Source organism: Delphinus delphis, chromosome 4 (genome assembly GCF_949987515.2).
Source record: "Delphinus delphis chromosome 4, mDelDel1.2, whole genome shotgun sequence".
NCBI classification, from domain to species: domain Eukaryota; kingdom Metazoa; phylum Chordata; class Mammalia; order Artiodactyla; family Delphinidae; genus Delphinus; species Delphinus delphis.
Window position 1 is genome coordinate 52,366,798 of NC_082686.1, and position 25,399 is coordinate 52,392,196.

A 25,399-nucleotide genomic window follows, 5' to 3' on the forward strand; every position below is an offset into this window, starting at 1 on the left:
ATATTTAATATAATAAAGCAAATATTTGGAAGGGGTAAACTAACCAGATTTCTTAATTATAGATTATATGAGAAATCTATTTTTTATTTTGTTGCTTATATTTCTACTTTGAGTAAATGAATTATTTTTCTATAAACCAAACTACAAAAGTTCATTTTCTTCTCCCACATGCACTTAAAATCTTTCTCTACTTAACTTTAGAGCAACCATCTAAACCCGAAATTGTAAGCAAAGCCCCATTTCTTGAAACAGAGCAGCTTAAAAAGGTAAGAACTTGTTTTTGATTAATTGTCTTTCCTTAGCCTAGTGTTGAATGCCTTCTCCTGGCCTCAGATGCCAGGACAAATAAGATAGACTTTGCTCAGTGGAGCTGACAGCTGACAGTGTTCCAGGTGCCAGGCAGAAAATCTGCACAAGGTAAAGAGGAGACACAGAGGAAGGCGTGGTCATTTCTGAAGGGAGGAGAGGGAGATGAGAGTTAAAAAAGGCATAAGTCTTTCTTGTTTGAACGAAATGGATGTTTAATGAAGTAATGACACATGAGTAGATTTTCTCCAGACCAAAGGTAAAAAGGGCTTTCCAACAATATGAAATAATACCATGTTAAAGAAAATGGCATGTTTGGGAAACACATTATTTGCATTGCTGGAATTTTGGGCGCTTAGCCAGTGGGCAAGAGAGTGCAATAAGAGATAAATCTCGAGAGTTAAAGAGAAGCTGGATTATGACAAGGCTTCTGTCATGTATAGTGCTTGGTCTCTATCTTATTGACAAATTAAACTATTGAAAAGTTGAAGTTAAGGGATAAGATCAGATTTAAACAATCACAGTAGCAGAGGTTTGAAGGAAGTCTGTATTGAAGGAGGGACAAAACTGGAGTTCCGTATATGAACACATCACTTGATTCATAATCTCATTTTCACTAACTAAAATAGCCAAATTTTCCTTGGCTGGGGGAAAAAACAAGTTCAGAATTCTTTGAATCAGAATGAATTTGACTGCATAATACAACACTAAATATTAAGAACACATGTGAAATAAAGTGGTGGGGATTATAGATCGTGGTAAGTATATGTCATCTGAAATAAATGTAGCATGAAGCTGGAGAGGCAGCCTCATTTTAACACCATTAATGATTCTTGAATACACAGATCTATGAACCATGGTAATAGCCAATGTTAATATAGTTATGTTATTTAGTTAATGTTAAAACTGAATACTGTCAAAATGAGTTGGGTAATGCTTTTAAATGAATGTGATTTCATTAATGGTGGCAGCATCTATTGCACATTTTAAAATGGGCAAGACCATAATTTTAAGCACAAAACATTGTTTTTATACAAGTGTGTATTCATTCAGCCCTTAGTCAAGGCTTGGAAAATGAATGGGTCAGGAAATCGTTGGAGTAACTCTGCATCCCTTGAGGAGTCTGGGGCTTTCAAATGGACAACCACTGATGGAACCAAGGTTGTAATATTTCCTCTTTATTTTGCAGTTGGGTGAGTGCGTTTCAAAAGACAGTTATCCGGATGGCAACATCACGTGGTACAGGAATGGAAAAGTTCTGCAACCCCTTGAAGGAGGTGGGTAAGAAGTGGGCAATAAATTCAGATGACCTGTTTTGCCTTTCTCTTGTCTAAGCATTCCTTAGACTATCCTGAGTCTAAATGCATTGCCCTCTTTTGATCTATGACTCTATACTTTGTTACTTTAAGTATCCATTAAATCAGAAGGGATTTTTAAAACATCATTTTAGGCCTTGTGCAGAAGAATCAAGAGCAGAGAAAATTATTTCTCTATATGGCATGTTCTAAAAGTTAATTAAAGTGAGTGGGAGATAGAATTCCAGGATTCTATTTCTGTCCATGTCTCTGATTCATGTTTTTGAAAAGACATCTACCTCACTACATGTCAATTTTCCCTCCTGTTAAATACAGTAAGAAGGACAAAACCACTTCTCAAAGTTGCTGTGACAGTTAATTAAGGACTGTGATTTTCCGATGAAAGATCCTACCATTAGTGTTCTTTATTTTCTTCAGCGGTGGTCATAATTTTTAAAAAGCAAATGGACCCAGTGACTCAGCTCTATATCATGACTTCATCCCTGGAGTACAAGACAACCAAGGCTGACATTCAAATGCCATTCACCTGCTCTGTGACATATTATGGACCATCTGGCCAGAAAACAGTTTACTCTGAACAAGCAGTCTTTGATATTTACTGTAAGTAACTCAATATAAAATTATGCAATTTTTATGTATTAGAAAAAATATCCCAATGCTATTTTAAGTCCCAATCCAAAAGCTCTTTGGAATCTACTTCCAAACCCCCATCCCCATTGCATGGTACCCAAATAATCTCTTCCTCTTTGCAAGACCTATAGAATAAATGCTGACCCATCTATGATATCTTTCACTCTCTACTTTGTTATTTATAATCATCTCTTCTGTATTCCACTAGACACTAAGTTCCTTAAACACAAGATCTCTAACTTAGTCTGATTTCTTCTGGTAGTCCTCAGCCCTGACGCACAGCCTTGGATTTTGGAGGAGTTCAGAATGCCATCTGATGGTTTTCTGAATGAATGACAGATGAATAGAAGCTTATGACTGATTGGTTTTTTAAATATGGAATTTCCATTTTAATAAAGAAATTTATTTTACTAATGAGATCAGTTGCATAAAAGTTAAATAGGATTTTGAATTCCAACATGTTTTGGTTAACAATGGATTTGAATATTAGACTACAAAGGAACTTTCTTGATCATCTGCTCTAAGTCCATTATTTTAGCTAGCAGTAAAGTGAGACCTAGAGACTTGCCCTAACTTAGCTGTGGCAAGTGGATTAGAATCCTTTTCTCCAATGCTGTGCTCTTTCCTGTAAGACAGGAGCCAAGATAATATGATTAAGAGCAAAGATGCTGGCAATCCAGTCCCAGTGCTGTTAGTTTGTATTTCTAGAAAAGAAGCTTAACTACTCTAGGTCTCAGTTTTCCTATTTTGAAATAGGAAAAATATTAATGTAATACTTAACTCATGGTGTTATTATGGAGATTAAGTAAAATCAAAAATCTAAAATAGCACAATATATAGCACATTAAATGCTCATTATTAAATACTATCATCATTATTACTATATAATCATTATTACTTCATAAGCATAGGCTAGAGATATATTTTGGGGAAAGATGCAAGGAAACTTTGTTATTACTTATTAGTGAATCAGAAATTCTCATAATACTGCCTTATGTTGTAGAATAACCTAGTACTTCTACGTCTATTTGAGAGAAAGGGTAGAAATGCCCACTGAACCTTCAAAGAGTTTTATCTCAGCTACATTTTTATTTTGGGTCCATGAAGTGCAGAACCTTATAGAAGAACAGAACTGAAGTTCCACGTGCCCTAACCGTAATGGGTTGTTTTGCCTTAAACTTTGTAAATAAATTTCAACTTGATTTAAAAGCAAGGATTGAAAGGATTTCATCGTGTACAGCTTATCTAAAATCAAACTATTATTTCTGTATGTGGAAGCAGAACTCTGTTCAAAGATGTTCAGTTGGAAATAAACTATCTTGGTGTAAGTACAGGAGTACAAGATAGGAAAGAACAGCAAGATGAGTGAAAAGGATTGGGAAATTGGCTTAAGAAAGAACAGAAATGTATGTGAGTGTCAGGCATGGGCAGATAGATGAGCAGAAAAGTCCTTGGATGAGGAAGAAGGAAATGATTTTACTGTGGCTGGCTGTGTGGGGAGCACTGGGCACAGCTTTTGAGAAGACACAATGTATGCAGTGCTGGGCTTCATGGCAAAGACCCAAAAGTGTTTAATATATAGTGCTGACATTCAAGGGGTTTACTATTCCAATAGGTAAGTAAGACATGTACATCAGAAGGAAATTGTCAATGCAAAGTTGCAAGTGGTAAGTGCCACAGGGACTTAGTAGACAGTCCTGAAAGCTCAGGTGCCCAAGGACAGTGATTCCAAAACTTCAGGATATGCATCAGAATCACGTGGAGGACTTGTTAGTAAACAAGTTACAGGACCTGGCTTTATATCTCCTCATCCAGTAGTTGTGGAGAGAGGCCCAATACTGTGCATTTCTAACAAGTTCCTTGGTGATGCTAATGCTAATCATCTGAGGACCACAGCTGGAGAGCCACTGCTCTAGGGTGACTTTAGAGAAGTGAAGGAGGAGCTAAATGGAAAGTACAGAAGAGTACATTCAAGAAAAAGAAATTTGATCAGTTCATCTTGAGGAAGCCTGAGAAAGACGCGCTGGTCCACTCCTTTACCCTATCCAGTCAGTAATTTTTATAGAATCCAGTCAGAAGTTTTATAGAATCTAGCTCTTTCATCTTTGTATGTGTCTGATTCTGCCTTCTGACACTGCCTAGGATTATGCCACTATTCCTCATTGCTGGTATTTTTGTAACAACTTCTAAAATAGTATTCCTGTCTGTTCACGCCAAACTGCCCTGCAAGCTCCTGCCAGAAATATCTTTCTAAAACACAAATGTGAACATGTCACTACTGTGGTTAAAACTCTTCAGCGACTCCCCAGATCTCTCAGGTTAATCTTTAAACTCCCAATTTCAGAATGCCTTGAGTCCCCTATAGCCATGGTCCTGACATGTCTCAACCTTCATCATTTAACTACTTTCTGTAGTCTGTTCTATTTTCAGGATTCCTCCTGTAGAATACTATGTACATTCCTATCCATATGCTGTCACTATCTTACCTTTGTTATCCAGCAAACACCTCCTTATTCTTCAAAACCCAGCTCCAGGGTCAATTCCTACAGGAAGCTTCCCAGTCTGGCGGATCTGTAAGCTACCAGTGATTACTATGCTTATGCATCTTAGGCAGTTTTTGTGTTGTTATAGTCTTAATTGATAAGTTTGGTGTCATCATAAATAAACTGAAAGTTCACTGAGGGCAGGGAATTGCTGTTTTTGACTTTGTAACTCTTGCACTTAGTGCCTGCACAAAACAAATATTACCCAAATGAGTGAATAAATGAGTGGACAGAGGATAAATGGGGAGAAGGGAGAAAGAAAAATTGAGTAGATTCTTTTGATCATTACGTAGGGGTATTTATGGAGTAGTGAGATATAAGAGTCTTACCTGAACTAAGTTCAAGGCAATTGTGGATACCAGTTTAAGACATTTTTATTTCAATTTTTACATATTGGGAATGCGTGAAGAATTTTAAATATCATTGTAATATTCAAAGCACTACTTCAAAAACTTATTTAGAGGAAAAAATATATATATAAAGATGTAGAAAAGAGAAAGGCTCACAGGGAAGGACCAAGTGAAGTTTGGAGGCAATGTTTCAGGTGTAGATTAGTTAGAGCCTGTGCTAGAGAAGTGTGGGAATAGAAGGGGAGACTCAGATGCAAAATATAAGGATTAATCATTAAGAATGGGTGATTGAGTGGATAAGAGAGGGCAAAGGAGAAAGCCAGAGTAACTGGCAGACTGATGATTCACTAATAGAGTCAAACTGAAAGTCAAAGGGAGAGCAAGAGATCTTTAATTTTGTTGGACGCAACAAAAATAGTGGGCAACCAGAAGGCTACTGTTAAAACTCAAATGTGTTACATTAACCTCTGATCTCAGTGTAGTTCTTCAACTCTCTAGTACAGAGCAGAGCCTATTGCAAAGGGGACACAGAGAAGGGGGGTTTTAAAATAAAGCATGAAGTCAGACCGATTATGATTCCTAGCTGTTCTGGCATCAGCTTTGGTCAGAGATGTGCTGCAGTGATGTGCTACAGACCAAGCTAGTCAGAGAAGGGCCATGAAAATGAGTGAGGGAGGCCTAGAAATGGAAGGCCAGTGGAGGACAAACTTTATTTACTTTCTGACTTAACTGAGAACTGCTGGTCAGGGAACTACCTCAGGCAAATTCAGAAAAATGAACAAGTATATTAAACCAATCTTTGATTAGTCTCAGAACATTCTGGGCAAATATTCAGAGATGCCCAAGCATGGGAAAAAGTCAGAGAAGCAATCCATAACAATCCTTCTAGGTTGTTTTTCCTGCACTTTAATCTTAGAAAGGTAAGTAAATGACTGCAAGAGATAGAAAAAAGCCTCAAAATCTACCACTTATTCGTCTCACTTTATTAGCTAATAGCAAAATAAGTCTTCATAGATAATTTCTGGTGCTGCCGGTTTGGAAATATAGACACGTGCCTCAGTAGTTATTAAGCCTTGTGGAAGAGGTTCTCTAAAATAAACCTTTGCATTATATGATTTCAAAATTCATTGTTCATTGTATCATCAGCTACATAACAAGTGGATACATTAGAAAGTGGGTCATTTATAACTGCCAACACCACCTCCTTTTCTTTCCTATTAGCTGGATATGGTCCACTGTGTATTCAGCTTTTAATTTCTTTAGCATTCTACTGTTGAGCAGTAGCTTCAACTAAAGAATACGCTTTAGCCCTATTTTCACCATAAAAATGACCGAAATGGAATGAAAGTTGCATCTTGGCTCCAATGAACAGAAAAAAATTACAATACATTCACAGTTCTGTTGATTGTGTTAAGGGTCTCCCTCAGTTCATGGATTTATCTTTTTGAAAGCAGATCTACTCTCCGGCATGCCAAAAATCTTGCTGGTATTGTTTGGCTCATGTCCCTTTTTATTTAATATAAGGTATTATTGTGTAATAAGTGTGGGGGAGGGGCTAATAGTTTTAGCTCCTTTGCTAGCTGTTCCAGTCTTTCCAAACTGTAAGATACATATAATATAGTTATGTGTCCTTATAATGAGATTATACAGTGAGATTGTTCCTACTGGTCTTTTACACATAAAATAATTATGGTCATTCCTACCTCAGGTAAAGACATTTTGCTGAGAAGAAATTGATTTTTATGTAACAGGGTCTCTTTGTAGTTTGCTCTAACCAAGATTAGTACTTGTCAAGTAGCTATTAACTTCAATCCTTCTATAAAAAGATACATTTAAGCAATTACCATTACTAGCTTCTTGAGAAAATTGTGTATAATTTAGTCATTTTCATTGTGTGTACTGAGTAATTTGGTACTTGATGAAATGGTTAACTTGTGTCTGTGACTCTTGCAGATCCTACAGAGCAGGTGACAATACAAGTGCTTCCATCAAAAAATGCCATCAAAGAAGGGGACAACATCACTCTTAAATGCTTGGGAAATGGTAACCCTCCTCCTGAGGAGTTTTTGTTTTACTTACCAGTAAGTGCTTCAGAATTATTACTTGAGTGAGACCACCATCATTCTGTCCTGTTGTTTGGCAGCTGGCTGACATTAAGAATTGTATATTCTTGGGCAGCGTGAGTGAGGAAAGGATGTTATTCTTGGAGTCAAGGGACACCTGTGGAATGTCCTTTAAAAGTTTTTTTGGCATCTGCCAGTGCTCTTGCCTTTTTTTAATTCACTGTTAAGGGAAATCAGGGGCAAAGAGGAAAAAATCTGATCATAGGAAACTGTAATGGTAGAAACTCAAGGTCTCATTATCCAAATAAACTATAAGAATCTGCTCTTCAGAAGCAAACAAATATAAAATGAAGAATGATGACAGCAAATGGTCTGATGTGGATTCTAAATCTATACACAGTGCATTCATGAACACATCCCTGAATTTCTGATATAGGGACACTTCTATTGCACATTATATCTAGCTTGATAGAATAAAGCAATGGGCTGTATCTTGCCATTGTATGTGGTCTTAAACAGCCATTTTCTCAACTTTTATCAGTATCACAGCTGAAAGAAATGATGTCTAGAGGATAATTTGGATGTGTTCTAGATGCTATGGAGCCAGACTAGGAGAGAGCTCTGTCTGAGGACACTTGCTGGCTCTCCCACAGCCTTCCCAAGTTGGCGTTTGACATAACCTTCCACTGGGAGAAGCCATATACAACTCTGTACTGCATTTACTGCAGGGATCTGTTCACAAATGTCACCCACTGCATTGCTCAGTAATGTTTAAGAGTATCATCCACTATATTACTCAGAAGACAAGTATAAGTGATTTCCTTTCTACTTAAATGTTGACAGAAAATTCTGTTTATCTTAATAAACTGACATATTGTTTTTGTCTAAAGCACAAATGAAAAATTGAAACTAATTATGTTTCTACCTTGAGTTTTTAGGGATGACAGAGCCAAATTTGTGTCTTAGTTTTAACAACAATTATCTTTTTTGTTACTATATCCTCCTAATTCATCTATATATTTTTTAAATTCTTAGTTATTAATTCTTTTCTTTGTCTTTTCTCTTTTTAAAATTTCTTTTCCCCCTCTCTTTCTTTCTTCCTCCCTCCCCTTCTTCCTTCCTCCCTCCCTCCCTCCCTCCCTTCCTTCCTTCCTAATTTGGATTATATGTTATGTTTTCTTTTAAGCTGCCTCAAATCTTTTTGTCAGATTAAGCAAGGGATAAATGTAAAAATAAAATATTAGACATTTTTTTAAAATCTGCCTTAACAAACACAAGCCATGCTGTCAATAAAATAGATGTCATCAATACAATGTAAATTAGCTTCTCAATTTCCTTAGAACCAAATTACCAATTATTTTTCCAGAATTCAGATAATACAAACTCTACTCTCATTTGTCCAATCGAAGAAATACATTCCTTTTTTTTTCTTATCTGAGAAAATGTCATTTTAATCAAGAAATATAACTGTTCTTATTGTAGCTACCAAGTGTAATCATCTGACATTTTGCCTCTATCAAAAGGGACAGCCCGAAGGAATACGAAGTTCAAATACTTACACATTGGCAGATGTGAGGCGCAATGCAACAGGAGACTATAAATGCTCCCTGATAGACAAAAAAAGCATGATTGCTTCAACAGCCATCACAGTTCACTGTAAGTCACCGTATTCTTCATTACCAGCTTCACTTTAAAGGCCTCTCATAGTCTAACTTTGCTATCTCTTCAAATAAATTGCAGCTATATTTTTCTTAAATAATGTGGTTTCAATAGACTTACTAAAGAGCATCAGTGTGAACCCAACTTTGGTCCAGATTTGCCCTACAGTATTGAAATCTTGAATGGATCTAATAATTGCAACTTTTGGCAGTGATAAACCTCCACCTTCTTTCTAAATGTCTTCAGTTTGTGGTATTAATAAAATATTCACATGCATCTTAAAGAAATAAATTATTTTATATCTTAAGAAAATATTTGGATATTCTCGAAGTTTACAAGATTTGCATTTGGCCAAGAAAAGTGTAGGTTAAGTATCTTTTTTAAATTACAGAGTACTCTTAACACCCAAGCCCAAGCAACAGAAATTTTCTAGAAACAGGACCACTTCGAAATCACCCAGAACTTTTAACCCACTTTTACACTTCAGATACTCCAAAAGTTATATTTAATCCAGTAGATAGAAAAAAATAAATATGCATAGAAAACAGGTACTTCACTTGAGTTCTTCATTTTGTAATTCCTGACAGTCTGTATTATTGATGTACCCTATGCATTGTAGAAATGGGAAACTAATTTGAACTGCTCCCTGGTGACACTAGAATACACAGAGTGCTTTGGGCAAATGTCAGTCTTGCTTGGAAATATAAGCCAAATTTTCTAATAAGTCCTTTGCACCCAACAGCACCTCTAGACATGATCCATTACAGTAAGGTTTCTCTAGACATGATCCACTACAATCCCATTGAATATGAGAGTTTTCTTTGTTTCAAAATTGAAAGAGATATTAGAAACTGTTCTGAGGAAATGGTTCTAAATCTATTACTCTACCCATAACACTTGGAAAACACGTAGGATAGGAGCTAGTAGTTTGAAGGAGGTACATCGTGGAATAGAGTAACCAGATGTTTGCTTTTGAGTGTCTGATGTTGGGAGCACACCCTGGGGAGCCCTGTGGTTACAGTGAACTGTTAAGAAATATTCACAGCTAAGCTACTTCTCTGTTTGCTCCATTTTCATGTTGAACATATCTGAGTGTGTCTGCCATCAGGGGCTAGTTAGAGAGAAAACAGTGACCTGTCAGGATAACAACTGTGCTACTTCTTCTCTGAGGACATTTATCCAGTTTGTTCCATAGGGGAAAAGAAGTGAAGTGAGGGAATATAACCAGCAGATAAAATTGCCTGTGGAATAACTTTCTGATATCATTGTTCATGAAATCTTTGGGCCAATAACCAATAATCTCCAGTGCTTAGTGATGGTACAATCTGCTTGTGTTTTTTTTGGTTTTTTTTTTTTTTTTTTTTGAGGTACGCGGGCCTCTCACTGTTGTGGCCTCTCCCGTTACGGAGCGCAGGCTCCGGCGCGCAGGCTCACCGGCTGTGGCTCACGGGCCCAGCCGCTCCGCGGCATGTGGGATCTTCCCCGACTGGGGCACGAACCCACGCCCCCTGCATCGGCAGGCGGACTCTCAACCACTGCTCCACCGGGGAAGCTCCCTGATTATGTTTAAGAGATGCTAGCTACTCAGGATGCTAAAGAAAGAGAACTCTCATTTATATCACCTGTATATCAGGCAGAGAAGGATAGATGGCAGAAGGTTTAGGCAAAAGGCTGTGCTGCAGCTACACAATACCTCAATGATTAGGTGTGATTAAAAAGAAAGTAAACAAAAGCATGTAACAGTTTAATTGAATTTCAGTGCATTTAATTGGATTTAAATACATTTTGGTTTTGGAAAGTAGGCTTTAACACTGGGCTGTAAGGCCTATGTTGCTCTGAAAAGCTAAAATACCATATGCTAACATATATATATGGAAGCTAAAAAAAAAAAATAGTACTGATGAACCTAGTGGCAGGGCAGGAATAAAGACGTAGACATAGAAAATGGACTTGAGGACAAGGAATGTGGGAGGGGTAGGACATGGGAAGCTGGGGCGAAGTGAGAGTAGCATCAACATATATACACTACCAAGTGTAAAATAGATAGCTAGTGGGAAGCAGCAGCATAGCACAGGGAGATCAGCTCGGTGTTTTGCGATGACCTAGAGGGGTGGGATAGGGAGAGTGGGAGGGAGACGCAAGAGGGAGGGGATATGGGAATATATGTATTTATATGGCTGATTCACGTTGTTGTACAGCAGAAACTAGCACAGTATCGTGAAGCAATTATACTCCAATAAAATCTATTAAAAAGAAAAAGCTAAAATAGCATTGCAAGTAAATCAAGATTTTACTCTAAATTACATGAAATGAAAACATAAAAATCTTATTTTTGCCCATTTATTCTAAAGTGTTTGCTTTCAAAAAAGATTTGTTTCCTTTCCATAGATGACTAAAGGGAGCAGATAGAGAAGCACCAACCAGTACTTGCACATATTAGCAGAACAGACCTCTCATCAGGCTTTTAGCCCACAGATCTATAGTTGCTGATGAAGCATTTACTAGTCCTCTGCCAATTCACGCACATATAGATTCTTCATCTAAGCTTTCAAAGTCCATCATTATCCTTTAAAATCACTTCTTTTATTTTCTCACTGGCAAGTTAACTGTCCAGCTAAGAAAAGCTTTAACTTGCCCTGAATTGAATTTTCATCTAAATATAACTCAACCAAATATTCTGAGGAAACTCCACTTTTCTATGTGATAATGCCTATTTTATTATTAATGAGAAACATGCTTCTTCCCTTCATTCATTCAACAATAGTTTTTGAGGGCCAATGTGGCAGACACTGTAGATACACAGTGACAACTCAAGTCATGGTCCCTATCCCAAAGATGCTTACAGCCTAGCAGGCGAAACAAGTGTTAAAAATAATGCTGTAAAGAGTCAATAAATTACAATTATAACATGTAAAACCAAGGAGAAGCACAGGATGCAATAGCAAATCCCACTGCCATAGGATAAAGTCCCAACTCTTAGCATGGCAAGCACAGTCCTTAGTCTGGCCTTAATTACTTGTATAGGTTTACCTTCCATGTGTTATAACCATTCATACCAGTTTACTCACCACTGTGAAATCTGCCAAGCTCTCTCACCTCTTTGCCTTTGCTTATGTGGCAGAAGTTTTCCCAACATCTCTGCTTATGAAAGCCCTTCTCAACCATCAGGGGCCACAAACAGATACTGCCTCCATGCAATGCCTTTATTACTGCTTTGAAAGCCAAGTTGGTTCTGTTCTCCACACTCCCATAAGTCTTCGCTTGTACCTCTGTCTGTAGCCCTTACTCTAGTTTTTCAGCAAATATTTCTTGAGCTCCTAATCTATAGCACGTTTGCCACTAGGTGCTGATTTCATGCTGCCGTGTAGTGTCATCACAGAGTTGAGTGCGTATTACCTCTACCTCAAATTGTAAATTGTAAGCTCATTATTCATCTCAGTATCTCCTGTCAGTGCTTGGAACATAGTAGTTGTACAATAAATGTTCTATTGAACTGGATTTTCCTCATACAGATCATACTATGACAGTAAGATTTTTATAGAAATTACTTTCCATCTGAAAGATTTTACTTCCTTAGATGTATTTATACTCTGTTTTTAAAAAATGGTATCTGCTGACAGTGTACCTAATAATAAATCTTATTTAATATTTCAACTGCATGAGAAACGGGATAGCATTTTTGAAAAATATCTAACCATTATAGTCAATTCTCTCTGAAGAAACACGTAGACACCTAATGGTTTTTTAGTTTATCACCTGCTGTCTAAATATACTTGATTTTCCCATGGTGTGCCTTATCAGCTCTTTTTATAATATTTACTTAGTCATCATCTTTCTTTATTTTCTTCCAGAAGTGATTTAAGAATTTTTTTCTAAAGGTGATAGGCCCCAGGTGAACACTTACATGCAGTCAAAACATCAATCATGTTAACTGCAAATAAATGCATAATCAATTAGATTGACCATTCACTTGTCCAAACTGATCTCAAAGCTGGCTTGAAAAGCTAGACTGATTATGCTACAGTTCAGTTATTTCAGTCACATAAATCACTTCTGAATTTCAAGTGCAGTTAGAAGGATTTTTTTTTCTTTCATCTATTTTTTTCTCAAAAAATATTTTGACTCTCTTTCTGGAGTTGCATTTCAAGCATATTTTCTGCTTCACAGATTTGGATTTGTCCTTAAACCCAAGTGGGGAAGTGACCAAGCAGATTGGCGATGCTCTGCCTGTGTCATGCACAATATCTGCTAGTAGGAACGCAACTGTGGTATGGATGAAAGTAAGTAATATTCCTTGGTAATATTCCACTGTTTGAACTGATTTCTTTTTAGGCTTCTCTTATATATTTATACAATATGTTTATACACCCACACTCATACTCTGTTTCTCTCTATATAATACAAATCATACCACAATAAACTGTTTTAGAGGTACTCAGCATCACTATGGCATCCATAATTGATTCTCTGAAACTTAGTTTGGGACATTAATTTAATTATGTGTATCTACTGAGTAATTATACACATACACACATGCACATGGTTACACACACATATACAGTTATATACTTTAGGGATTAACAACTTCCAATGTGTTTTAATCCACAACATTATAAACAGTGTGTTTACAACAACCATGTGAAATATGTAGGAAAATGATTATTTCCCCACATTATTCAAAAGAAGTTGATGCAGGAGAAATCAGAGAGCCACAGGTGACAGAGTGGAGACGAGCTCAGGCCTTACCCAGCATAAATACTGCACTCTAGTCACATAACCTTCTGCCTTTCTGCTGAAACTGACCTTAAGTGTCTGAATGTGGGTTCCATGAATTAGTAGCTCCTTGAAGGCAGAGATCTCTTTTCACCCCTGGGCCATAGTAGAACACCTGGAACATACTAGGAGCTTTGTCTGTATTTCCTAAGTACTTATATTCTTGTAATTGTCTGAAATGTAGGCCATTACCTGGGGACCCAAACATTGCTATTATCTTTTTAGAGTGAGAAAGTAGAATTGGTAATTGGTGATTTAAGACAAGGTTATCACCAAAGGGAAAGGTTGTAACTATGTTCCCTCCACTCGAATCCTTGGCTAGTGTATCTGAACACCCAGTCCATTTATTACTAGAACATGGCATATAACAGAAGCACTTAACCAGTGATGTGTTGACAAAACACATACAAACCACTTAAAATAGGGGCTGGCAAGAATTATCTTTGTAAAAAAATTGTGGGAAATTTATTGCTAGAGTTTCTTCTTGATGAAAATGTTAATTATTTTCTATTGCTTTCTTATCTCTTTTCATGCTGGATCCTCTGTTACTTGTTATCTTACTCTTAAAGCTCAGTATCTTATTTCACTTTCTTTTAAACACAACCTCATCACAACTTCTTATTTACTCAGATAGTTAAAATGCATATTTAACATGAGGTATTTGTAGTAGTTAATGGTCAAAGGGCTAGACAAGTTCTAGGCATATGAACACTCATAGTGTGTCTTAATACAGGACTGGAGGAACTAAGTTTACTTGGCTAAACCAGTTTCCACATCAGCTGCAGTCACTGCTGTTGATTAAATACCTCATGTCAGTAGTGCCGATCAATATTGCCTGGCCATTGGTTAGTTGATGGAAATGGAAAAAAATTCGTAGTGAACAAATACCACATAATCTTAAGATTGTGTTTAGTTGTCTTCTTAGGAGCATTTCAATTTCTGGTAAATAGCATTATTTTCTGTCTATAAAATGATTTTCAAAATTAAATGTTGCATTTCCTTTGTTCATAGGAATTAGGATAGTAATCTGTTATTAAAGGTTTCTTTAAAAATCATTTTTGTCATAATTGCCATGGGTGTGTAATGGATCCCCTGTCTTGAAAACTGTCTCCTATAAAATGACTTTCAGGTATTTATATCCATCATTGATTATGTAGCACAAGTCTCCGATATCTGTCAATTCAAATTCATCTACATTTACTATAAGGAGTAGCTACTATCAACTGAGAATTCTCCTGAATGTAAACACATTATATTATGCATATAATTAAGTCCTCATAACAATTCAATATGGTAAGATTACTACCCCATTTTACAAATAAGGAAACCAAGAAGTTTATGAACTTGTTCCAAATTATAAATTCAGTAAATGGAAGAGTCTGACGTAAAACTCTGATATGTCTAACTCTAAAAGTACAGAGGAAAAAGGAAATCTATTTTTGAAAGAATTTGAAGTTAAAAAAAGAAGCTTTCATTTTCTTTAGACCCAGAAGTATAATTTTGGGCTTCATTATTATGTAATAAATACATGGAGAGTTATAATTGTGCCATGTAACATAATTAACTTTTTATTTAATCAGGATAACATCAGGCTTCGATCTAGCCCATCATTTTCTAGTCTCCATTATCAAGATGCTGGAAACTATGTCTGTGAGACTGCTCTGCAAGAGGTTGAAGGATTAAAGAAAAGAGAGTCATTGACTCTGATTGTAGAAGGTAATAAAATACATGAGCACCAATTTAAATTTTTCTTTGAGAATTTAATATCTCTTTCTTTTATGATCTCAGTTCAACATCTTATTTTAAGTGTAATGACATTTTAGGAAAACCTCAAATCAAAATGACAAAGAAAACTGATCCCAGTGGACTGTCTAAAACAATAATCTGCCATGTGGAAGGTTTTCCGAAGCCAGCTATACAGTGGACAATTACTGGCAGTGGAAGCGTCATAAACCAAGCAAGTATTTGTCTTCTTGTTATGTGTTGAACTTGGTCCGATGTGGGGTTTTATTTAGGTACCTAAACTGTAGGCTAGCTTGTTATCAACATGAAATTTGCAGTATATTTTCAGAAGCTTTTGCTAACTTCTTAATTTTCCCAAAGGAAGACCATAACTCAAAGAGAAATTTAAATTCATAGGGCCATGGAGAATGGAAGAATCATTTTGTTGTGGTCAATATCTGTTTTTAAAAGGAAATATATTAAGTGTTGTTCCATGATCATTAATTCCTGAAACTTGGGTGATTAAAGCAGTAAGGTATATGCTTTCCTGCGTCATGAACTTCCACATCTGAGTATAAGTGGCCTCACTTATACTTTGCTTACTTATGCACATTAAGTGTTATTTCTTCTTGAAACTGGGCCCTGGGTTGTGGTGAAGAACATAGTATACTGTGAACATATGGTCTGATTTGCGTGTGCCAGGGCCAGAGTAAGGCTAGCTAAATATATAGTGTCTAGGTTGGTTCCTGCTGAACAAAAATATTCATAAAGTATTCATAAAATAAACAGTAATATTTGTACCTTTGTCACACCATTTTAGTTGGTAGTAGTAAAGGGCTAAGAACTTATGAACACTACCATTAATTTTCTTTGACACACACACACACACACACACACACACAAAGATGAGAATATGGTCTATCACTAACAGTTCAGAGCTGTAATTCCATTAAATTGCCAGTCAGCTTGAGTTACTGACATACTTGTTAATTCCATTTTCTCTAAGACAGTCTTCATGTCCGTCTTCACAGTGCAGCCACCTAAAGACTCTTCAGGAATACCCAGATGTGCCATTTGATTGTTTGAATCTTCTGTGCTGCCTTCTTCCCAGCTTCAGACCCAGTTGAAATCTGAGAAGGCATGCATAAACCAGAGTTTCAATATAAAGTTAAAATGTCCATTCTTTCTCTGTCTGGGGAAGTTGGGCTGCTGGTCCAGCTTATGCAATGTAGTTTTGCAGAGCAAGGTGAATTTTGGCTCTTTCACCTATGGGTGATGGATATAAGTTTGCATAGCTCAAGTATGGAAGGTCCCTAAAGGAGTGGATACAAGCAAATGCCTCCTGATTTGGTTAAGTGCGATGCGGACACACAAGCAAGAGAACATGCCTGAGGAGGACAAAAAGGCTCTTGATTTCAGAAAAAAGACCTGAATCGCTGACAATGTACACATCTATTTTTTGGCATAAAAAAATGACTGTTTCTTTTCTATTCTTTTTTCTTTGTAGTTCAATTTAGTAATAATTACAGCAAAAATAACTTTTGGTACTGGGTAATGCAAACAAAGAAAATAGAAAAATAAGCATCTAGTAAATATTTGATGAATAAAAAGATACAAAGGTTTAAAAGGCCATCCTAGAAATAAGCAAATGTATTGTAGAGATAAACATAATAAAAACAAAGACTCAGTGAGAGTTATGTGAAAAATACTAGTGGGAAATGGAAAAGAAGCAGGTGAACTTACTATGAGGATAAAAATAATAATGCCATTCTTCATTGTCAAGAAGGACTGATTCTGGCCCACTAGGTGATATGTTATTTTTCTTGTCCTAGGTTTGTGCTGATACATCCATAATTTTTTATTTGTTCCCTCCTCAATCACATGGTGAATCTATTATTTTACAACTACTGTTACTTGTGCCCCACCCCTACCCCAGGGGCTCCATGATGTCTCTAAGCATGAAGCTCTCTCCTGTCCTCAAGGCCTTTAAGATGTAGTTGAGGAGAAAGCACATTGAGAACAATACAGGATGTGGTGTGTATAATATGCCTCAGAAAAGAATACAAGTACATGCTTGCTTTAGTGGAGTTGGACTTAGGAGTCATGTCCTGGGGAAGAGATTAAAGTGAATTTTCTCTTATGTTTGAAGGAATTAAATGGCAGTGATGATCCTCATTAATACCTCACAAAAACCAAATGAACTTACCAGTCACTGAAAAAATAACCTATCCTCTGTATTTAGCTCAAGAAAATTGAGGAAAAAAATAGTCTTTTTCCCATGAGAAAACCATACATACATATGCACTTAGATATCATGGCTTAAGATAAAGGGATTCACCCCTGTAGTGAAGAACAATGACATAGTTTACAAATAGAATTAAATTCATGTTTATTAGGAGAAAATTGGTGATGAGTTAATCTCTAACTAATTATTTTGAGACAGGTACTATCATGTCAAAATAATGACTAACCTGAGCATCTATTGAAAAAGAAGAGTTTAATTGATTTAATTATTAGAATTAATAATAGAAGCATAAACAGAAATCCAGGTATGGATTCACTACTCTTTTTCCTCCATGCTGTGGTTATAAACCTAAACTGGTCTTATCTATGACCTTACATGTACCCTTGAACACCAGATAACACGACAGAACACCACACCTATCCCATTTCATTCAATATTACTCTTTCTCATGTTTTTAATTCATTTCCATTTCTAAATCCATTTTCCTTTTCTTTTTCCAGACAGAGGAATCTCCTTATATCAATGGCAGGTATTATAGTAAAATTATCATTTCCCCTGAAGAGAATGTTACATTAACTTGCACAGCAGAAAACCAGCTGGAGAGAACAGTAAACTCCTTGAATGTCTCTGCTAGTGAGTATTTCATTTCTGGCATTAAAAATGTAAGAAAATTTGAAGTTATTCTTCATTAGTTTAAAATCTTCAATTCCATCTTCCTGTGCTGCATTATGGTAAGTTTTATTTATTTATTTTGCATTTGGTATCATCATCATAAGGTTCTTCTTTTTTCTTTTTTCCTGGTATCCATTCTTGTACAATCCTTGTCTTGACAGTTAAATCATTTCATGTTTTATGGCTCAGAGACTTTATCTTGTACAGGAATATTTCCAAGATCAACAGAGGATAAGGACTAAGTTGCTCTTACTTAATCCATGTTTTGTGTTCAGAGTACAGATAATTCAAAGATTATCTGAAAACATTTCTGTAACAATTTTAATTTTGGTAATTTTTTAATTCCCCTTAATCTCTTATTTTGCATTTCAATTCTTTGTAGTATTTATCCTATTCTTATTTTGCACAGGGATGCCACATGCTTAAAGTCGTTCAGCAAGTTGGTAGTAAAACTGATACCAGAATTCCTGAAATCTAGTTTCAAAAATTGATGCTTTTGAATATCATATTTGAATCATAGGTTACAAAAACAAACAAATGAGATTATCTCAGAGAAGGTGACAAAAAAATCTGTCATTGTTGAAATCAAGTAATGGAAACATACCAGTAGCAGCTTCTTTATTTAATTTGAAATTATCTCTCATCTTCAATTCTGTAATTCTTTTTTTTGTCATGTCAGTCTTAAATCAGGGCTGGCTTACAATGAGGCTCAGTTCTGGACAAGATGCTAACTGACCCTCCAAACCTTCATTCTTCAGTCAGTTGGAATCCTGTATGTGACATTAGCAGGATAAAGATATACTAGATAGGAATTAGCTGGAGCTAGGAGAAAATAATTATCTAAAGATAATGGTCCTTAACAGAATATGACTGGAATTTAAAAGCCTTTTGGATTGACAGGAGAAAAGAACCAAACGAACATAACTCTAAAATAGGAGTACTGACTTCTCTGAATTCAATTCAGTGAGTATTGATTTGTCCTACCTAAAAAGAGAACTTATCCTTTCTTCCTGAACACAAGTCTCTCTTTTTATTCTAACCCATCGAATAGTGGTTTTCTAGACCTTGCAGTGGTTTGATCAACATCTAATACCGTCATTTTCAAGTTCACTGAGCACCGAGAAATTCCAATATAGTATGTATGAGGAGGGGTCTAGGAATCTGCATTTTAACAAACATCACTGGAAGTTCTGATGCAAGCCCATGTGCATAGAAGAATATTTATTTAGTCTAATATTAGATGATAATCCACCACAGTGACAATCCTTAACATGGGCCAGGAGCACGGCACTATCAGAGTCACTTGGAGGGCTTTTACAAGCATCAGCATACATTGCCCCTTCACCTCTGAGACGTCCCCAGTTTTGTTTTGATGTGGTTTTTTTTTTTTTTTTTTTTTTTGCGGTACGCGGGCCTCTCACTGTTGTGGCCTCTCCCGTTGCGGAGCACAGACTCCGGACGCGCAGGCTCAGCGGCCATGGCTCACGGGCCCAGCCGCTCCGCGGCATGTGGGATCCTCCCAGACCGGGGCACGAACCCGCGTCCCCTGCATCGGCAGGCAGACTCTCAACCACTGCGCCACCAGGGAAGCCCACGTCCCCAGTTTTAACCTCCACCCCTACCACTCTGAGAATGTCTCTAGTGGCAAATCCCTGACACTAGAGGATGAAAATGAATTCTCCTCCATTGAGGTCAGAAAATTGGAAAAAAGTTGAGAAACACTACATTGAAGATTTCATACACTGCAACTTGTTTCTCTTAAAAAAGAAGTCCTATTAAAAGGTAATAGATAGTGGGGAAATTAATATGGATTTCAGATCAATACTATAGCTTGTCAGTTGTGAAGTTATCTGTGGTAGATTAATACCTTTGCAGTTTTAACTACTCTCCTTTCTTTAAAACAAGATGAATTTCTTGGTAGGGAAGTTCACACTCTATTAAGTGTAAATTTTTTTCTACCCTTAGCTGTAGAATAGATATTTTATCTTTGAGTATTTTTACATCATACTATAATGGTAAAGGTGACTTTCATATATCAACAAATTTTGTTTTTAATTTCATATTAACATTTTTCATTTCAGTAAGTATTCCAGAACACGATGAGGCAGACGAGATAAGTGGTAGGTACTATGCTGCCGACTCTTCTTCCTTGACTATCCGCTCAAGATTTATGAAGTGTCATTGTATAAGTAATTTTCTTAGCTGTCACAATTTTGACTTGAATTAAAATAGCAAATGAGACAAGAGAGTAAGAGTGCTAAAATTTTAATCCTTTAAAAGCACAAGTTTGCATGTTACTCTTAGTAGTGAGCCTCAGTCATTTTTAATAAGAAATAATAACTAGATTGACGTATTTTCACAAATGCTTGGCATTGTCTGTAATTGCATGGGCTTTTCTTTTTTGTTGTAGATGAAAACAAAGAAAAGGTGAATGACCAGGCAAAACTAATTGTGGGAATCGTTGTTGGTCTCCTCCTCGCTGCCCTAGTTGCTGGTGTCGTCTATTGGCTGTACATGAAGAAATCAAAGTAAGTTGTAGAAAAAAGATCTTCATTGTTCATTGACTTTCACTGGGAGAAAATACAGTGTGTTCATTATGCTCATTTCAGCTGGGCATGTAATTTCTATAATAGGAAAGACATATCCCCCTAATCAGGCTGATCATGTTTTGTCTTCAGCTCACTGTGACTATATTACCAAGACTGGGGACATGGCCTGGAGTGATTTCACCTGTGTCCCCTTATTTTTCTCAGTCAGTGGTCTGAATTCAATTATCTGATTTTTTTTCAATGCTTAGGTAGATTTTTAAAAGGCACTTAGTGCCTAGAAGTCAGCCATTCTAAACAGTTTGGCTGAGGTTGCTGGAGATTAAGTAAAAGCGGTGAGTACATCCTGCAAGGACAGCTGGGTGTCTTTGCAGTGACAGGTCTGGCCAGCAGTGCAAGTGTTGGTGAGGTAGAGCCATCGTGTTGTCACTACTTCTCTATTCTACTTAGGTCACTTTGTTCCATAGAAGAATCTAATTCAGGGAAAAAGTCATCATTATGTTGTCTTGAGTTTTAAAACAATGATCAGACAAAGTACCAAGATTACTTTAAAAATGATTTAGAGGATGTTTAAAGATTATTAGAGTCATGAAATAATACATATGGTATCAACCTCACAAATCATCTAACAGTGGTTTATAATGAAAATCCGGTTGACCAATGAAGATTCTTAACATACACACATGCCTAGTATTCCTCATTGCCCCAGCTCTGACCCTAGGTTCAGATGCAACTGGTCAGAGATGCAACTCTAGCATTGCAGTTTTTAAAAGTTCCATTGGTGATTATGTGGTGTACCCCTGGTTTCAAACATGGGTTTCAAACTCCTGTATCTAATAAATGAGGAAATCGAATTTTGCAAGGGGATATGTATAGCTAGTGGCAACTTTAGACTTTATTTTATATTTTCTTGATGTCTTGATATAACCCCTTTCAACAACTCAGGTAAGTTAACTTAAAAGAAAATCAAAAGAAAAAACAGACTCAATCAGATCCATGATCTCACCCTGTAAAGATACAAATGTCAGTCAAGTAATATTTGAATGGAGCTGCCATCAAATGGAGGCAGTGGCTCAGAATTTTTAAAGTCACGTGATGTGAGCATGTACTGAGTTATATTTCGTTCTCACAAACCATCTCTGAAGTAGGTACTCTTATTATACATATTTTACATTGGAAAAAACTAAGGCAAAGAATGGTTAAATGACTTGCTTGAGATTACACAGTTGTAAGGGATAATTATATTCGATTTAAGGCAGCTGATATTTTAGAATCTTTGTGCTTAATTACTAGTTCTTATTTTCTCTTGTTATGCCTTACTTTTTCTCTTTTTCAGTCACATAAGGCAGAAACACATTGCTGTTGTGTGTTGTAGTTGATATACATGTCCACTCACACTAGGGCACAGTCAGTTCTAATCTTGGCACTTCAGTCCTCAATCTTGAACAGTCTGCACTATCACTTGATAACAAATGTGGGTTTTTTTCTCAGCGAAAATTTTACCTACAAACACTTCATGTTGCTTTGTGCCCATGATTTCCATGGAAAATTTAGAAGATTGCCTGTACTACGTAAAAGAAAGGAAGTGCAAACAGTTGCCCAGAGGTGGTATCTATCTTACAGAAATTCTCCTTCTGTGTGTGTTCCCTGACTATCAAAATCTTATCCTACCTTTATAATCCACAGTGAGGTGCTCACAAATCTAACAGCTTGGCCTCTAGGGTATTTTGGTTTTATTTATTTAGGGTTTCTGATGCACTCCAAAGTAATTTTATTTCTTAAAAGAATGAAAATAAAATTTCTCTGTGTCCTGGAATTGAGCTGAAAAATAAACAGCAGTCCTCTACATTATGTTCAAATGAATGTTAAGTTCTTGGAGCTCCCCCAGCATCCTTAATCATCCTATTCTGATTGCCAATGTCTCATCATACCCTGTTTGTCGTCCTATGAATAGAAAAAAATTGGGTGTGTGTTTTTTGTTTTTTTGGTTATGGCATTTGTCATTACCATACGGTAACCCAAAATTAAAATCATGGGTAAAAACATACTGGACATTTAGCTTCATAGTGTCTTTAGGTTAAGGGTTAAGACTTCATGCATTTCCTTTAAAGTACTTCATTAAATTAAGTCCTTATTTTACCATCTGACATGAACATTTGTCTAAATAACTGTTATTTAATTGAAAAGTGCACCAACTTTTCTAGTGTCAGTATTATTGGTAATCAAAATAATAAATTTCAATTCTTACCCCAAGCATCAAAATGTTTTTATTAAGAATTTACAGAACTTTTCAGATTTTCTAAGTGCTTCACATTTCTAACTAGTTATTCTTTCTACTGCCCTCTGAGATAAGCAAGCACTTTTGCTATATGAGTTATTGTTAACACCTGTGTCCAGAGTAAGTGCTTCAGGGTAAGAATTGCTAAGTCTATTTTTGGGTCTACTATACTCTCTTTTTTTTCTTCTAGATAACTTCACCTTTACAAATCAATATGAGAGTTTCATTTCTGTCTTAGCTTAATTCATCACCATTTTACGTGGATATGAGAGATTTTTAATAAAGATATGGTCCATACTTTTTCCACAGATACCTAAAGAAATATACCCTTGTGTCTACCATCCTGCAAAATAATACCATCAACAATCTTAGTGAGTCACCCATTATTGCAAACAGCTTTGAGCCACAATTATATTAGTTCTTTGCATTGGCAATTTAAAAAGCCAGTGGAGAGAGAAATGAGGGAAACAATCTTTTATACCCAAGTAGAATTTAAGAATACATTTGTTAACATACCTAGTGGCTACTCAAATAACATGCACTCCCCATTCCATTAATATGAGATACATATTTTTATATCTATTTTAAATATGGAAAGGATATGCTTAGCAGTTGTGCTTGACACTGTGATATGTTATATTCATTGCAGAATAAGGGTTCATGATTCCTCAGCTGTTTTGATTCATATAACTTCTCACTGGAATTTTTTTTTTTTAATTTGAGATATTTTGATAGTGAGAATGGATGACTCCAATCATTTCCTGTGTATGTAGGGTATTAACTGACAGTTCCAGGCAAAAGGTATTAATTGACTAAACCCAGTTCATATCTAGTTGTTTAAGAGATAGGAAACATTAAAGACCTAGAGATAATTCAATGACTTTTTAAATTATTTACTCCCTTTTTCTCCATCCTGTTCTCTGAACATTGTTTTTATATCTGCAGGAAGTTGAATGTTACTATTTGAGTTCGAAATTCTCTCCTGCATATCTTATATTACAAGAATTAATGAAAAATTAAGAGTCAAAGATAAAGGAAAAATGTAAGGTAGCATGATGTAGCCACAAACTTATTCAGAACTGTATTAAAACCATAATTTCCAGGTTGGTTGCATTTAAGAGACCCTTGACCACCACCATCCTTCTTATCACTAAACTGGAAGTAAGCATTAACCAGACATTTGTAACCTCAAAATACACATTGTGTGAATACTGGAAGTTTACCAAGAGATTTATCTTTTGCAACTGTGGAACTCATGACTATTTTCATGAAGTTTTTGTACAATATGTAGGCAATACGGAAGTCTAAAAATCACAAATATCTTTTGTCAGTTTTGCCTTTTATAATGCTTTACTATTCTACTGTCTTAGGAAAAAAAAAAAAAGACAGTTCTAAATTGGCAAAAGATTAAAGAAGACTGCCTATAACCCCCAAACTTCAAGAAATACTGTTAAATTAAGGCTTTCTAAAACGCTTATTAGTATCTCTTAATATATGGAACAGGAACTTGCAAGAAAGTTGATTTTAACTGAATTCTATTTCCAATCAATACTCTGTCTAAAATCAAATATATGTTCCCATGAGGGAACTTATTCAGACTCCCTGCTGAATAAGTTGAAAATATAGTGCTGAAGGACCATTTGTAGCACATTTTGAGTGACTTTCCTCATTTATTACTATGTAAGCATCTTCTTCTCTTTTTGTACTTTTACTCAAATCCTCAAATTTTAATGAGGTAAATTTAATAAGGTAACCATATTTCATAGTATCTAAGGCTCAGTGAGTGTAATCTGCCTACGATAACACATGCAATATCTTATTCCATATCCCATATAAACTTTCAAATATATTTTGCTGCCTCACCAGGACTTCTTTGGAATTAAAACTTCATCTCTGACTTTGATTGCCTGCTAGCATTTAATATAGTGCTAGGGGTGGAAGGGTGTGCTCTCAAGTGCAGGGCTGATGTGGCCTCTCACCTTGTATTAGACGTCAAGCTAATCCAAGTTTTCGTTTCTTTTTCCTTCCCTACCCATAGCTTGGCAGGCAGCCAAAAGAAGGAAGAAAAGAAAATGCCCCATTATTCTATCAAAGCATAAACAACAGGGGAGACTAGAGGGGAAATAAGATAATGTGGAAATGCTGGAGTCCCCCTTTAGTCAATCACAAGGTCATTGGCCACCCAAAGGGCAGAACCATTCATGGCCCTGCCCTCTCCTACTACACGTGAACTGAAACATTTCCAGAGGAAAGAGAGAGCATCAAAACATAATGTTTTCAATTTTTATCTCTTCTA

At 36.2% G+C, this 25,399-nt stretch overlaps 1 protein-coding gene across 2 annotated transcripts in view; it reads left to right on the forward strand.

Moving 5' to 3' along the window:
* The window catches only part of ALCAM (activated leukocyte cell adhesion molecule), a 197,591-nt gene that overhangs the window by 153,314 nt on the left and 18,878 nt on the right, over window positions 1-25,399 (forward strand). The window contains exons 4-14 of one of the 2 annotated variants that reach the window (XM_060010591.1): window positions 202-266; window positions 1,496-1,583; window positions 2,040-2,222; window positions 7,099-7,226; window positions 8,732-8,864; window positions 13,035-13,147; window positions 15,221-15,356; window positions 15,464-15,601; window positions 18,112-18,240; window positions 20,361-20,399; window positions 20,690-20,807. In XM_060010591.1, the coding sequence (XP_059866574.1) occupies window positions 202-266; window positions 1,496-1,583; window positions 2,040-2,222; window positions 7,099-7,226; window positions 8,732-8,864; window positions 13,035-13,147; window positions 15,221-15,356; window positions 15,464-15,601; window positions 18,112-18,240; window positions 20,361-20,399; window positions 20,690-20,807 (1,270 nt within the window). The remainder of the gene's footprint in view (window positions 1-201; window positions 267-1,495; window positions 1,584-2,039; window positions 2,223-7,098; window positions 7,227-8,731; window positions 8,865-13,034; window positions 13,148-15,220; window positions 15,357-15,463; window positions 15,602-18,111; window positions 18,241-20,360; window positions 20,400-20,689; window positions 20,808-25,399) is intronic. The other variant, XM_060010592.1, reaches the window with a different exon arrangement.